Genomic DNA, 16,421 nt, shown 5'->3' on the forward strand with positions numbered 1-16,421 from the left:
ATGCCTGTACTGTAGCATTGCAGATTTGCCTGAAACTTGTTGATATTCTTCTGGTGTAGTGAAGGAACCTGCCATTGATGCAGAGTTTGCAGAGCCAAAACAGAATGGAAGATGATAAAAGTCCCAAGAAGTTTCAGCACTAGATGCCATGTTTGATATGTGAAAAATACATCAAGAGAAAGAAACTCTCTTTCATATTCATATATAGAGTCAGAATGAATTATGAATTATTATAATGATACAACAAGATGCCTCTTTTGATGGAACTGATGGAACAAAACTATAACTATTCAGACGGTTAAGTTAATTATAACAAAAGTGATGCCTTGTAATTAACTGAGCTACTCCAATGATAGTATTATCATACACGATATTTCCATCATAGATGGTAGACAATGCAGTTGATTTTACATTTTGTTCTTAAAGTCACTAAGGATCAATGATATTTCCCTAACAACTATAAATATAGCAGCTTAAAATAAAAAATCTACTGCTTTTTATTTTTTTGATAAAGTAACAAGTCTGTCTACTACATTGATATTAGGAACATAGATATCCAAACTTTCTAGCCTTTCATTATTCATCTGGTACAAATGGTCTCTCTGTGCCATTAAGTTTACACTGGTTATATTTTTCCAGCTTATACTACTCATCAAGCAAAATGAATTTGACGGCAGGGCTTTGTACAAATTTATAATAAAATACATAATGATTCTTTTCTAACGAAAACAAAATTGTTCTACATTAAGGTTTCTAAGAAGGAAATATGACTTAACTGTCGTTTCCATAACTCACTCAGCAAGAAAATCCACTACAGTCGCCGTCACAGTTTCCTTATCCACTTACTTGTTAAAAGATACTTGTCTTTTGAATGAGATTGAGCATCCTATGCAAAAGCAGTGTGCTGTTGAAGATCTTGAAGCCAATCAGAAGGCCACCAATCTGGTTTACTAGCGACAACCTTCACATCCTCTTGTCCTTGAATGGACAAAGCAGTGGAACCTTTTAAAGCTTCCTCCAGCCGCAAGAGCCCCAACCCACGACATCCCAGAGCAGTAGTCACTAAACCAGCTTTTTTCCCAGATTCTCTGTTTACTACTTCGGAGCCAGGAATGACTTTGTCTATGACTTCTAGAATAGCAGAAACGAAAGGCTCAGAGTTCATTCATCATTATATAAAGTTGGGCAATAGATATCATAATACTAAAGAAGACAACTACTACTAATTACCTTTCCCATCATTATCTTGAAACCTTAGAGGAACTAATCGCTTCCGAATCACCCCTCTGTGGTGTGTACGTGCTATGAGTTCCTGCCCGACATAGCAACCTTTGTCAAAGCTGATTGCATTAAGGCCAACTAGATTATACTCAAGTGGCATTGCTTCACCTGAACACGATAAATAAATCAAGATTTTCATCCTCAGAAGTACTCACTCTTCTTAGAATAAGTTTGTTAAAAGTAAGGGAATTATGAACCTTTTGGAATCTCAATTGATCCTTCTGCTACTCCCTTCTCTATTCTCCACATAAGGTAATTCTGTTCATCAGTCTCTTTGTCAGCCTCAATTAGAGGTGCTGAAACACAAACGAGTTAGTAAGACCAAATTATTTATAAAAAATTACAGCCAAAATATCTAATTAGCCAGCAAAGGGGCTGATACTAACGAATGATATTTGATGGAAAGATCCCTCTGAAACCAAGACAGGCCAATCTGGGATCCTTAAACCATTGCCATCCAAGATTACCCTCACTAGAGGACGACATTGCAGCACCATCCTCACCAGCTCCCCACCCAACAGACGCTGCTTCTGGTTCTTCTACATCCGAGGAATTGTCAGAAGGGCCAGAACCATAACGCTGCCAACATGAGAATTCGCTAGCAACATTATCAATTTCAACCTTCGACCTCAACCGGTACCTGCAGCACTAATAACTTTAAAGTCTCCACAAGCAAATCTCATAAATAAGAGAAACAAAAAGAGTAAGAGTAAGGGAAGGTGCTGCCTACAAAGCTGAGGAAATAGTCAACAATATATCAACCAATCTACTTATTAATCTATCATTGTTACTAATAACTCTATTTACCAATCTATTTTCTATTACTAATTCCTAACAAGAAAATTGTGTTATTGCTCTGCATCTTGTTATCACCGCCTTAATTTAAATAACATGTGATATATATCCAAACAGATGGTGAGTTAGGGACATTAAAAAAGGTTCTAGGTTGGAACTTATCTACTTACTAAATTAACATGCAACACACTCTCTAAAGAATGATGTTATTCAACAAGTTACTACTACTAGACTGGTTTTTACGGTCTGTGGACAAAGTGACAAATACCACCAAAACTAACACCGTGAGTGTCTAACTTAACAATGTTGGTATTGGTATTGCCAGTTTAGCTACACTACTAGACTAGCTTAAGGTAAATGGGCTCGATTGGTTCGAGGTAGATGGAGGGGGAGGTGAGGGGGGTAATCTTGACAAAAAAAATATTTATTTTTATTAAATCTTTTTTTTTTTTAAAAAAGGTTTTTATTCTTGAAAAAAAAAATTAAAAACAAAAAATCTCAATCATTAGAGAGATTTGATTGGTTAAAAAAACGTTTTAAATTGGCAAAAAGAATATTTTAAATTCATAGAACATTTTAAATTGTGAGGGAACATTTTTAAAAAATTTGTTTTTAAATTTTGTTTCTTTTTTTCAAGAATAAAAAACGTTTTTTTTTTTGAAAAAATGATTTAATAAAAAGAAATATTTTTTTGTCACCTCCCCTCCCCTCTACCTCGAACCAATCGGGCCCGAAGGCAAATGCAAGTATTCTAAGTTAAGGTATATAATGCCAATGATCTCTATCTATCCACCACCTAATAAAAAATGACCTAAATCAAATAGAAATGCAAATTAAAATGATCATGAAATGATACATAACAACTTAGTAAATTAACATGCAACGCACTCTCTAAAGAGTGATGTTGTTCAACACGAGTTACTACAACTAGACTGATTTTTTTGTCGGTAGACAAAGTGGCAAATATCACTGAGGTCTCGGGTTTGAACCGGGATGAAGCTGTCCAAATAACAATATCAGTATTGTTACCTAGGATTTATGAATGCTACTAGACTAGCTTAAGCTAAATGAAAGTAAATGCAAGAATTATAAGTTCGGGTATATAATACTAATGATCTCTATCTATCTATCCACCACCTAATTAAAAATTACCCAAATCAAATAGAAATGCAAATAAATAAACACTAAAATCATGATGAAATGATACAGAAGAAATAAATAAACAGAAGTGAATGAAAAAAGCAGTGACACTAACTCACTTGGTAAACGTTGCCAACAATTCATCCAAAACAGAAGCATCAACATCAGCAAACAATTCAAAGGGTTGATTCGGATCAGAAGCAGGTCCAGTACCGGTAGTATCAAGTTTAGTATCAGAGTTTGGCGGTTTATAGAGAAAGAGGTCGTAGAGGAATCTACCTTGAGGTGTTAACAAGGCAGCATAGATAGGAGTAACAGAAGTAGTGGGAACATTGGGTGTAGGAAAATTGGCAGTTTTATCGCCAATAGGTTCACCAAATTTGCGTATATCGTTGGTTAATAGTCCCTGAAGGAATTTGACGGTGTCGGGTCCTCGGAATCGTATGACGGAGCGGGATTTTATGAGAGAAGCTACCGGACCGGCGGTTTGGAGTTGGGTTTCGTTTCGGTGCTTTGGTATGGTTTGGTGAATTGCTCTGTTACAGTGTTTGTAAAATGATGATGATAATACACGATTCATAGTTTTTGGGATTTTGAGAGGGATGAGAAGATAGAAGATGAATAAGTAATAGACTCTAGCAATAATTAGATCGGTGAATAAGTAATAGACTCTAGCAATAATTAGATCGGTGAATAAGTAATAGACTCTAGCAATAATTAGAATTTAGAAATCTCTTTGGAATTCAAAATGAAGAAAACATCAAAATCTAGAAATGAAAGAGAGACAACAGAAACTTCAACAGAAATTCTGTAAATCAATTAATGCCCTTCAACATCTGATCAGAATTTTGGTTTGCAGGGCAAAAGAAATGCAGCAACAATATGGTCTGACATAATGCCATTATATATGGGATGGACATATGGTCTGAAATCAAAACCAGACCCCTACACAACAATACCAATCAGATTGTTAGAAACAGATCTAACATTATTTCACAGTGCGAAAAGAAAATTAACACACACCTGAATGTTAGGCCGCACAACACTAACAAGTTCTCCACACACCCTCAAGGCCTCTGCTGTGACCTTGTAATATCGGTCACCAACAGCTGATAGCACAGGAGCAGAAAGAGCCTAAAAATAGAAACAAATACAATTATGAAATGCAGCCATATATATTCCACATACATTGGATTGGCAAACATTCCTTCCACAGAAGAATTTAACAAACAAATATAAATCAATAAAGTGTGTCAAAGAACAACTGTAAGGGCTTTTGCTGTGGAAACCGAGGGCTGGATTTCGTAAGACAAACTCTCGCATGAAGACAACTTAACTAAAAATGCAGAGAAAGACTACTTACAACTGCCTGCTGTATATATTAACAGTTATTAAACGACTAAATCAACACATAAGGCTTAACTCAAAAAAGATTGGTAGTTGTTTGTGGCAACACAGTTAACTAGGATATGACACGTCAGAGAAACAATTGAACCAAAAGCTTGAACTATTGAGTACAAAAAAAGTGCTTTAGAAATTACAAATTATATTCCATAGAAAAAGAAGTGGACTATGAATAATAAAAACATAACCAATGCCACCATCAACCTTATCCCACTAGGTGAAATCAGTAACTTATATTTAATGAATGCCTCGTTTCATTTGCATCAGTCTTCCCTTTTGTGACATTTCCAGTTTGACGCAAGAGCTCAATGAACGTGTTAAATACATCCATCTGCAACATATCCATGTCAGACACAATCTTGGATCAAAAAAAAAAAAAAACTAAAAACTAAAAAACTTAACCTACCTTGACATTTTCTTCTCTCTCATTAAATCTGTCAATCCGTTTATTACGACCAATTTCTTTACTTTTCACTCAATTATCCCTTGATCTAAGGGAGAGACATTATTGTAACTCTTCTACTTAAGCAATGCATTATTCACATTGGAATTAGACAGAAGATTTCAAATATATACTCTGAGAAAGTAACAAAGAACCATTAAACCTGAAGAAAACTCTTGAATTTCAAAAATTAAAATTTGACCAGCAAGCAACAATATCATACAAAACCCCCAACAGAAAGAACAAGAATACCCAAAACATACTATGTTGGTTGTAAACCACAGGTCTCTCGTATTTCAGTGAAAATAAAAGACAAAAAGTGTGAAAAAACACACCTTGAGGAACTAATAAACACCAACCCAACTCTTTCTATCCAAACAAATCGAGCAGAAGCAACCCAACTCCACTGGTAACCTAATAAACCAAATTGAAGATAAAAATTTAAAATATGAATTGAATTTAGGTTATGAAAAAAATGAAGAATAGAGAGAAAAAGGGATTGTTACCGCAGATTGAAGCTTGTCACCGCAGATTGAAGCAAATTTGGAGAATGATAAAGGGGTCGCCGTCTAGGGTTTGGAGAATGATTGAAGAAATTGGGATTTTTAGGGATTTGACGATTTGGGAATGAAAATTGGGAAGAAATTAGGGACGATGGCGCTATGTGTTCTCGCAAGGGAAGAAATTGGGACGATGAAGAATGAGAATGAAGAAATTGGGACGATGAAGAAATTGGGAACGGCGCTGTGTGTTCTCGCAAGGGAGGAAGAAATTGGGAACGTACGATATGAAGAATGAAGAATGCGAGAATGAATAAATTAATTAATTAATGAACACTAATAGGGATTCCACTACGGGTGAAATCCAAATCGGTAGTGAAATCCAATTAAAACAAATTTTAACGTAATTACAACATTGCCACCGTGTCTACTTTTCACTACTGATTTAAGAAAACCAGTAGTGAAATCCCTTGTCTATGAACTTTTCACTACCGGTATTAAAATATCAGTAGTGAAATCCTTTGATCAAATGGTTTTAACTACTGTTATTCACATACCAGTAGTGGAATCTCTTAACCAAAAGTCATTTTTCTACTAGTGTAGTATTGTATAGTATTGTCAAAAGTCATATTTCCTTCTTAGAAACCTTAATGTAGAACAATTTTGTTTTCGTTAGAAAAGAATCATTATGTATTTTATTATAAATTTGTACAAAGCCCTGCCGTCAAATTCATTTTGCTTGATGAGTAGTATAAGCTGGAAAAATATAACCAGTGTAAACTTAATGGCACAGAGAGACCATTTGTACCAGATGAATAATGAAAGGCTAGAAAGTTTGGATATCTATGTTCCTAATATCAATGTAGTAGACAGACTTGTTACTTTATCAAAAAAATAAAAAGCAGTAGATTTTTTTATTTTAAGCTGCTATATTTATAGTTGTTAGGGAAATATCATTGATCCTTAGTGACTTTAAGAACAAAATGTAAAATCAACTGCATTGTCTACCATCTATGATGGAAATATCGTGTATGATAATACTATCATTGGAGTAGCTCAGTTAATTACAAGGCATCACTTTTGTTGTAATTAACTTAACCGTCTGAATAGTTATAGTTTTGTTCCATCAGTTCCATCAAAAAAGGCATCTTGTTGTATCATTATAATAATTCATAATTCATTCTGACTCTATATATGAATATGAAAGAGAGTTTCTTTCTCTTGATGTATTTTTCACATATCAAACATGGCATCTAGTGCTGAAACTTCTTGGGACTTTTATCATCTTCCATTCTGTTTTGGCTCTGCAAACTCTGCATCAATGGCAGGTTCCTTCACTACACCAGAAGAATATCAACAAGTTTCAGGCAAATCTGCAATGCTACAGTACAGGCATATCTATAGGAGGTAGCAATCAAATTTCACTACCACATTTATGTCTTAGTAACATTCGCCTTTATTAAAATGTCACCAAATTACCAATGAGTTTTAAATTGAATCTATTGTTTATAGTTGAAGCTAGGGTGACAGGTACTATTACTTATGGGCAAAAGTTATTATCCATAAGCCAAATCTTTATGGATGGTACATAAGTTAATCCCAGCCATCAGATTCATCTTCATCATCACACTGTTCATAACACTATTCATCGCACTGTTCATCATCATCATCATCATCATCATCATCATCATCATCGCGCTGTTCATCTTCTTCTTCTTCTTGATCACTGTTCATCTTCTTCTTCGCGAAAAACGAAAACGAAACAGTGAAACGCGATCTTCTTCTTCTTTTTCCAATTTCGAACGCGATCTGGAAAATCGAAATCAAAAAATCAAATCTATTTCGATTTCGATTTGATTCGATTCATCTTCGCGAAAAATCAACTCTGATTTCGAACGTGATCTGATTCATCTTCGTTAAAAAAATCAATTCTGATTTTGATTTGATTTTCCCTTTCGATTTCAATTTTCCCTTTCGATTTGATTTTCCCTATTTTTCGAAGAAGAAAATGAACAGTGATTTGAGTTCCAGATGCCAAAACCATTAAGTACATCTAATGGTTTTACAGTATGACGCTCTGAAATCATTTTTTCTGTGGAATGGTTTCACATTAAATGTACTAATCGTCAAAACCATTAATTGGTTTCAAGATGTTATACACTGAAACCATTTGTCTAGTTAAATGGTTTCATACTGTTATACACTGAAACCATTATTCTAGTTAAATGATTTCATAGCGTTATACACTGAAACCATTAGTCTTGTTATTTGGTTTCAAGATGTTATACTCTGAAACCATTAGTCTAGTTAAATGGTTTCATAGCGTTATACACTGAAACCATTATTTTAGTTAAATGATTTCATATGGGCATTAGTGCTAAGATGTTATACACTGAAACCATTGTTATTAAGTAAAACATCATATATATATGTAATTAATGTATGAAATTTTATTTATATTGTGATTATGATTGATAAAACTTAAAATTAAATTGTATGTTTGACAAGTATGCTTTATATATACATGAACCATTCGTTATTATGTTGGGCTTCGAGGGGGTGTATGACGAAAATTAATTAAAAATGGATTTTTATAATATATACTTCAAAGGAACAAAAGTTATTATTTAATTGGAAACGGGGGGCGCGCTAGAAATTTGGGGGGGTGCGCTAGAAGTTTGGAGGAGGGAAAAAAATTGGGGGCGCGCTAGAAATCTAGGGGAGGAAAAAAAAATTGGGGGGCTCACAAGAAATCTAGGAGAAAAAGGAAAAAAAAACTGGGGGTGCGCTAAGCAAAAGAGGGGGCGCAAGTAATGAGGTAGAATATGGGGGGCGCGCGAGTAATGGATTGCCTAATTTTGGGCTTGGGCTGACCTTTGGTTGACTTTTGGTGTAGGAAGCAAATATGGTGTGTGTAGGAAGCAAGTTTATGCATGGTGCATAAGTTTGGGCTTATGCACCATAACCACACCCTTTAGCCATAGCTAAAATTTCGGATTTTATAATATAGGAAGCTTTGACTCGTGCATTTTCCCCCATTTTTATAGAGTGGGGCAGGATCGGTCTAAACTATTTGGAGGGAGAAGTTATTATACATAAGTGTAATCCTTATGCATGGTACATAAGTGTAATCCTTATGCATGGTACATAAGTCAATAACATCCATTAGATTGAGCATCCATATGTAATAATCCTAGCCAATCTCAACTCACACACTCACACCTAATCTCACACCCCCCAAATTTCTCACGTACCCCCCAAATTACTCGCGCACCCCCAAATTTCTCGTGCACCCCCAAAATTTCTCATGCACCCCCAATTTCTCGCGCACCCCCAAATTTCTAGCGCACCCCCCAAAATTTTTCACGCACCCCCAGATGACTTGTGCGCCCAATTTTTTTTTAACCCCCCATATTTCAAGCCTAAACCATTTTGCTGTGGGAATGGTTTCAAAAATATACACTCCAAAACCATTAAGTGCATAAGATGGTTTTGAAGTATAACCTATAATTAAAATCATAATTGTTTTTTTTTGGTACAATTATAATCATTATTTAAAACCAGTTAAATGATTTCAGATAGTTATACACTAAAACCATTTGTATTGTAAAATGGTTTTATGTGTGTTTTTATGGTTTCAAAAATTCTGGAAACCATTATGCTGGTTAAATGGTTTCAGATAGTTATACACTGAAACCATTTGTATTGTAAAATGGTTTTATGTGTGTTTTTATGGTTTTAAAAATTCTGGAAACCATTATGTTGGTTAAATGGTTTCAGATAGTTATACACTGAAACCATTTGTATTGTAAAATGGTTTTATGTGTGTTTATATGGTTTTAAAAATTCTGGAAACCATTATGTTGGTTAAATGGTTTCAAATCACAATTATTGTTTGTATTCTAATTATAGGGTTGTACTCTAAAACCATCTTATACACTTAATGGTTTTGGAGTGCATATCTCTGAAACCATTCCCACAACAAAATGGTTTAGGCTAGAAATGTGGAGGGGACCAAAAAAATAAAATTGGGGGGCAAAAGTCATATTGGGGGTGCATGAGAAATTTGGGGGTGCACAAGTAATTTGGGGAGTGCATGAGAAATTTGGGGTGTGCTAGTAATTTGGGGGGTGCACAAGTAATTTGGGGGGTGCACTAAGTAACTTATGCATGGTGCATAAAGATAGCTTATGTATAATAACCAATCCCACTTGTGTATGTCGTGCGGTGCCGAATAACTCAGAATTGGATTATCGGACAGGGATTGTGTGATTTTTGGGCGGGAAAGGCAGCTGCCTTTGGCCCAATCAAGTCTGTCCGATCGATTGAACGCTCGTGATCATGCCACGTGTAAGAGAAAAATATGTATGCTTTTTACTCGCCGTCGTCGTTTGTCGTTGTTCCGATCACCACTGTTACCACTGTCTTCCTATTTCAATTCTTCTTTAATTCTAGACCAGATCTGAGAATCACAATTCTTGAAGGCTAAACATGACAGGAACATCAAAACAGAAAATAAAACAAAACCAGTAACAGCAGCAAAACTCAACAAACAAACCTATGCATTTCAACTGAGCATTAAGGGAAATAGCAATCAAGTTCTACCATTGTAAAAGATGACGGCGAAGGGGACAATAGCCGTGGTGAACTGAATACTAGCGCCGAGAGGACAACGGCAGCACAAGGCGGCGGAACGGTGAGAAGTTAGAATGGGTCGAACAAAAGAAAGAATACAGATTGTCCGAGTTTAATCAGGGAAAGTCTCCCCCTGCCTTAAAATTTTATAGACCGTCTGATCAATCCTAAGGTGTGCCATGTTTTAATTTTCCAAAGGTTTCTGCGTTTTTTGTTTCTGCGCTTTCATTTTAATTTACAAAAAAGGAACAACACAACACAAGTGGTAGAATTTGGTACTACATTGTATTCACTCAAAGTCGATGCCTTTTCCGCACCAAAATCACTGAATCCCGATCCTGTCATGTCTTTTACTCCTAACAAAGACAAAAGAGTGGCTATGGTTTCAATATAATTGCAATGGCATAACTTTGTCACTTGTCAAAAGTAACCAACAACACTTACTCTGTTTTTATATGAAACTTAGATACTAGTATTGTATAGAATTTACTGAGACAGTATAAAAAAGAAACAGATTTAATATCTTTGTGTTGTGTTGTAAACCGGCTATCCTGTGCATGCAATTGGAGTGACTGATATTTCGATTCTTGTGGGATTTAAATGAGCCGTAGACTCTTTTTAAGAGTTTTAAGGCTGCTGCATGGCCAAGCCAGGGATCGAACTCACGGCCTTAGTTAAGCTAGAAGAGACCTGTAGTATTTCATCTAAGCGTTATTAGGTAAACAGATTTTAATATGAAACTTAGATAGTATAGTTACCAAAAACACACAGAGATAGTATAGATACAGATAAATTTACTCTATTTTTTCCTCACAAACTTTCAGAAGGATTTGCAAATTTGTTAAAGGAAAAGAAGACTTGAATAGTAAAATAAAATTTGAGCCAAATGAAAAGAAATTATAGTTGTGTATATATATATATATATATATATATATATATATATATATATATATATATATATATATATATATATATATATATATATATATATATATATATATATATATATATATATATATATATATATATATATGCATGTCTATAACACCGTTTGTTCTTTGGACCAAAATATAGAAAAGAAAATCATCCTTATTACAAAACCAAACAAAGTGCAAGATTCAAGTTGACTACCTTACACCTAAATCCAAGTAATATGTTTATTACAAAACAAGACAAATATGTGACTCTGCTAAAGAAATAGGTCCACTGCAATGATATAGTATCACACTTCAACAAGATTCTTAATGCATGATTCTTGCCTTTGCTGTATTGGCAGTTTTTTCCACCACTTAACAAATGTAGAATCCTCCAAAAACACATCCTTACCAATTTCATCATCCTCATTCCACTTTTTCATCTGTTTCTCCAACTCCAAAACTTTTTCTTTAACATCTTCAAAATTTTCCTTATCATCTTTAGAAGACTTATAACAAAGATCCTCCACCTCAGCCCAAAAACAAGATTCCGAATAAACATTTTCTCTTCCCCTCCTCTCAGGCTTAGCATGTTCCAACCATCTCTGTGTATACCTATACCTTTTTGGCCTTCCTCCTTTATCCATATAAGCACGTCCATTGCTGTTCCTCGAATGTCGATAGTAATTAGCAATGTCCAAAGGCTCAACTAGTCTTCTAAACGTTGTTCCTATATCAATCCATTCTTCATTCACTTCAAATTCATCTGGCAGTTCATCATTTAATAGCTTTTCGATTATCTCATCCCATACTCCTGCAAGTTCTAGCCTCCACACATTTGCATGGAAATCTTGGGCGTCTAGTTGATCCTTAAACGCATCATAGTAACCCTTTTTCTGATGCCCCCGTGTTTCTCTGTAACTCGCCAGTGCATTCATCTTTTCTTCCATAAACTTTTTCTTCCCTTCTATACTTTTCTCGTTGATCCTTTTTCGTTCCTCTAATGCTGCAGCTGCTTGAATGCATAGTCTTGCTCTTGTACTCTAAAATTATTTACAACAATTCATTATCACATAAATATCATATCATATACTCTCCATATTCTTTGCTGCTACTAATGTTAATTACTAGAGTTTTATCATTTGGCCTCATAAGTATAGTATAGTAGATTAATTCCATTTTTAAAAATTTTTAGGTCCAACCAATACATAATAATGTTATGCAGATAACATGGTATAATAACATATTTGTCTATGTCCGCTTTCTCATGTATTATGTATGGTAGGAGAAAAATTAGTTTAATGGTTATTACAGATAGTATAAACTAATCTTATGCATCCGTTCGATTATATCTGATTATGTACTAATATGCTATCAGAGACTGGTTAACCATTTATGAGTAATTAATATAAAAGGAATCACAAATATGATTGAATGCATGCTTAAGTTTTTTTAATCTTTAAACTTGAGAAAAATAGGGAAGGATAAAAATGTTACACACCAGTCCAAGATCATTTAAGGCTATGTTAATGGTTGCAATGTCGCTGCCGGGAGTAGTATGCTCAGACAAAGGAATCTTCTCTAGTTGGTCCAATAACACAAAATTCTGTAATCCTAAGTTTTTTTGCAGTTCAATGCCATAAGTTAAATGTTGTCGCAGACTTTCAAAGGAAACTTGAGCAGTTTCTTCTTCAGAGCTTAATTGAGCAGAGAAAAACATGACCTGCAGAATTGCATCAGGGTTTTTCATGACAATTGGAAATGAAGGAAAGCAACCATTAACATAGCCTTAAATGATCTTGGACTGGTGTGTAACATTTTTATCCTTCCCTATTTTTCTCAAGTTTAAAGATTAAAAAAACTTAAGCATGCATTCAATCATATTTGTGATTCCTTTTATATTAATTACTCATAAATGGTTAACCAGTCTCTGATAGCATATTAGTACATAATCAGATATAATCGAACGGATGCATAAGATTAGTTTATACTATCTGTAATAACCATTAAACTAATTTTTCTCCTACCATACATAATACATGAGAAAGCGGACATAGACAAATATGTTATTATACCATGTTATCTGCATAACATTATTATGTATTGGTTGGACCTAAAAATTTTTAAAAATGGAATTAATCTACTATACTATACTTATGAGGCCAAATGATAAAACTCTAGTAATTAACATTAGTAGCAGCAAAGAATATGGAGAGTATATGATATGATATTTATGTGATAATGAATTGTTGTAAATAATTTTAGAGTACAAGAGCAAGACTATGCATTCAAGCAGCTGCAGCATTAGAGGAACGAAAAAGGATCAACGAGAAAAGTATAGAAGGGAAGAAAAAGTTTATGGAAGAAAAGATGAATGCACTGGCGAGTTACAGAGAAACACGGGGGCATCAGAAAAAGGGTTACTATGATGCGTTTAAGGATCAACTAGACGCCCAAGATTTCCATGCAAATGTGTGGTGGCTAGAACTTGCAGGAGTATGGGATGAGATAATCGAAAAGCTATTAAATGATGAACTGCCAGATGAATTTGAAGTGAATGAAGAATGGATTGATATAGGAACAACGTTTAGAAGACTAGTTGAGCCTTTGGACATTGCTAATTACTATCGACATTCGAGGAACAGCAATGGACGTGCTTATATGGATAAAGGAGGAAGGCCAAAAAGGTATAGGTATACACAGAGATGGTTGGAACATGCTAAGCCTGAGAGGAGGGGAAGAGAAAATGTTTATTCGGAATCTTGTTTTTGGGCTGAGGTGGAGGATCTTTGTTATAAGTCTTCTAAAGATGATAAGGAAAATTTTGAAGATGTTAAAGAAAAAGTTTTGGAGTTGGAGAAACAGATGAAAAAGTGGAATGAGGATGATGAAATTGGTAAGGATGTGTTTTTGGAGGATTCTACATTTGTTAAGTGGTGGAAAAAACTGCCAATACAGCAAAGGCAAGAATCATGCATTAAGAATCTTGTTGAAGTGTGATACTATATCATTGCAGTGGACCTATTTCTTTAGCAGAGTCACATATTTGTCTTGTTTTGTAATAAACATATTACTTGGATTTAGGTGTAAGGTAGTCAACTTGAATCTTGCACTTTGTTTGGTTTTGTAATAAGGATGATTTTCTTTTCTATATTTTGGTCCAAAGAACAAACGGTGTTATAGACATGCATATATATATATATATATATATATATACACAACTATAATTTCTTTTCATTTGGCTCAAATTTTATTTTACTATTCAAGTCTTCTTTTCCTTTAACAAATTTGCAAATCCTTCTGAAAGTTTGTGAGGAAAAAATAGAGTAAATTTATCTGTATCTATACTATCTCTGTGTGTTTTTGGTAACTATACTATCTAAGTTTCATATTAAAATCTGTTTACCTAATAACGCTTAGATGAAATACTACAGGCCTCTTCTAGCTTAACTAAGGCCGTGAGTTCGATCCCTGGCTTGGCCATGCAGCAGCCTTAAAACTCTTAAAAAGAGTCTACGGCTCATTTAAATCCCACAAGAATCGAAATATCAGTCACTCCAATTGCATGCACAGGATAGCCGGTTTACAACACAACACAAAGATATTAAATCTGTTTCTTTTTTATACTGTCTCAGTAAATTCTATACAATACTAGTATCTAAGTTTCATATAAAAACAGAGTAAGTGTTGTTGGTTACTTTTGACAAGTGACAAAGTTATGCCATTGCAATTATATTGAAACCATAGCCACTCTTTTGTCTTTGTTAGGAGTAAAAGACATGACAGGATCGGGATTCAGTGATTTTGGTGCGGAAAAGGCATCGACTTTGAGTGAATACAATGTAGTACCAAATTCTACCACTTGTGTTGTGTTGTTCCTTTTTTGTAAATTAAAATGAAAGCGCAGAAACAAAAAACGCAGAAACCTTTGGAAAATTAAAACATGGCACACCTTAGGATTGATCAGACGGTCTATAAAATTTTAAGGCAGGGGGAGACTTTCCCTGATTAAACTCGGACAATCTGTATTCTTTCTTTTGTTCGACCCATTCTAACTTCTCACCGTTCCGCCGCCTTGTGCTGCCGTTGTCCTCTCGGCGCTAGTATTCAGTTCACCACGGCTATTGTCCCCTTCGCCGTCATCTTTTACAATGGTAGAACTTGATTGCTATTTCCCTTAATGCTCAGTTGAAATGCATAGGTTTGTTTGTTGAGTTTTGCTGCTGTTACTGGTTTTGTTTTATTTTCTGTTTTGATGTTCCTGTCATGTTTAGCCTTCAAGAATTGTGATTCTCAGATCTGGTCTAGAATTAAAGAAGAATTGAAATAGGAAGACAGTGGTAACAGTGGTGATCGGAACAACGACAAACGACGGCGGCGAGTAAAAAGCATACATATTTTTCTCTTACACGTGGCATGATCACGAGCGTTCAATCGATCGGACAGACTTGATTGGGCCAAAGGCAGCTGCCTTTCCCGCCCAAAAATCACACAATCCCTGTCCGATAATCCAATTCTGAGTTATTCGGCACCGCACGACATACACAAGTGGGATTGGTTATTATACATAAGCTATCTTTATGCACCATGCATAAGTTACTTAGTGCACCCCCCAAATTACTTGTGCACCCCCCAAATTACTAGCACACCCCAAATTTCTCATGCACTCCCCAAATTACTTGTGCACCCCCAAATTTCTCATGCACCCCCAATATGACTTTTGCCCCCCAATTTTATTTTTTTGGTCCCCTCCACATTTCTAGCCTAAACCATTTTGTTGTGGGAATGGTTTCAGAGATATGCACTCCAAAACCATTAAGTGTATAAGATGGTTTTAGAGTACAACCCTATAATTAGAATACAAACAATAATTGTGATTTGAAACCATTTAACCAACATAATGGTTTCCAGAATTTTTAAAACCATATAAACACACATAAAACCATTTTACAATACAAATGGTTTCAGTGTATAACTATCTGAAACCATTTAACCAACATAATGGTTTCCAGAATTTTTAAAACCATAAAAACACACATAAAACCATTTTACAATACAAATGGTTTCAGTGTATAACTATCTGAAACCATTTAACCAGCATAATGGTTTCCAGAATTTTTGAAACCATAAAAACACACATAAAACCATTTTACAATACAAATGGTTTTAGTGTATAACTATCTGAAACCATTTAACTGGTTTTAAATAATGATTATAATTGTACCAAAAAAAAACAATTATGATTTTAATTATAGGTTATACTTCAAAACCATCTTATGCACTTAATGGTTTTGGAGTGTATATTTTTGA

The 16,421-nt window shown here is 34.7% G+C and overlaps 3 protein-coding genes across 19 annotated transcripts; 1 reads left to right on the forward strand and 2 right to left on the reverse strand.

The window, feature by feature from the left end:
- Nucleotides 1-473: 473 nt before the first annotated feature.
- LOC123897411 (putative transferase At4g12130, mitochondrial) lies at nucleotides 474-5,868 on the reverse strand. 17 transcript variants are annotated; one of them, XM_045948024.1, is made up of 9 exons: nucleotides 5,569-5,868; nucleotides 5,398-5,476; nucleotides 4,825-4,951; nucleotides 4,240-4,350; nucleotides 3,336-4,161; nucleotides 1,668-1,921; nucleotides 1,479-1,577; nucleotides 1,231-1,389; nucleotides 474-1,128 (listed from the first exon to the last, which is right to left on the reverse strand). In XM_045948024.1, the coding sequence occupies exons 5-9, from the start codon at nucleotides 3,794-3,796 to the stop codon at nucleotides 887-889; spliced, it is 1,215 nt and encodes a 404-aa protein (XP_045803980.1). In that variant the 5' UTR covers nucleotides 3,797-4,161; nucleotides 4,240-4,350; nucleotides 4,825-4,951; nucleotides 5,398-5,476; nucleotides 5,569-5,868; the 3' UTR covers nucleotides 474-886. The 17 variants fall into 17 exon arrangements, with proteins under 17 accessions (XP_045803980.1, XP_045803973.1, XP_045803989.1 ...); XM_045948017.1 differs by having other exon boundaries at nucleotides 474-1,131; XM_045948033.1 differs by having other exon boundaries at nucleotides 1,749-1,921; nucleotides 5,569-5,853.
- A 5,400-nt stretch (nucleotides 5,869-11,268) lies between these two features.
- LOC123898989 (protein EDS1L-like) lies at nucleotides 11,269-12,862 on the reverse strand. Its single transcript, XM_045950044.1, has 2 exons — nucleotides 12,613-12,862; nucleotides 11,269-12,154 (listed from the first exon to the last, which is right to left on the reverse strand). Exons 1-2 carry the CDS (start codon nucleotides 12,859-12,861, stop codon nucleotides 11,420-11,422), a joined length of 984 nt encoding a protein of 327 aa, XP_045806000.1. The 5' UTR covers nucleotide 12,862; the 3' UTR covers nucleotides 11,269-11,419.
- Nucleotides 12,863-12,879: 17 nt separating this feature from the next.
- Nucleotides 12,880-14,262, forward strand: LOC123896408 (protein EDS1B-like; the record flags this gene model as incomplete). The annotated part of the gene is made up of 2 exons (XM_045946798.1): nucleotides 12,880-12,918; nucleotides 13,377-14,262. Coding segments are annotated over 2 exons (774 nt in total), but the record flags the coding sequence as incomplete, so codon positions are not given.
- Nucleotides 14,263-16,421: the final 2,159 nt, after the last annotated feature.

Source organism: Trifolium pratense, linkage group LG7, assembly GCF_020283565.1.
Source record: "Trifolium pratense cultivar HEN17-A07 linkage group LG7, ARS_RC_1.1, whole genome shotgun sequence".
Taxonomy (NCBI): Eukaryota; Viridiplantae; Streptophyta; class Magnoliopsida; order Fabales; family Fabaceae; genus Trifolium; species Trifolium pratense.

Coding starts and splice junctions, on each gene's coding strand:
- LOC123897411 (XM_045948017.1), bottom strand. CDS start 3,796: ATGAATCGTGTATTATCATCATCATTTTACAAACACTGTAACAGAGCA. Junction 1,390..1,478: donor ATCAATTGAGATTCCAAAAG/GTTCATAATTCC, acceptor TATCGTGTTCAG/GTGAAGCAATGCCACTTGAG. Junction 1,132..1,230: donor TCAAGATAATGATGGGAAAG/GTAATTAGTAGT, acceptor CTGCTATTCTAG/AAGTCATAGACAAAGTCATT.
- LOC123898989 (XM_045950044.1), bottom strand. CDS start 12,861: ATGAAAAACCCTGATGCAATTCTGCAGGTCATGTTTTTCTCTGCTCAA. Junction 12,155..12,612: donor CCTTAAATGATCTTGGACTG/GTGTGTAACATT, acceptor AAATAATTTTAG/AGTACAAGAGCAAGACTATG.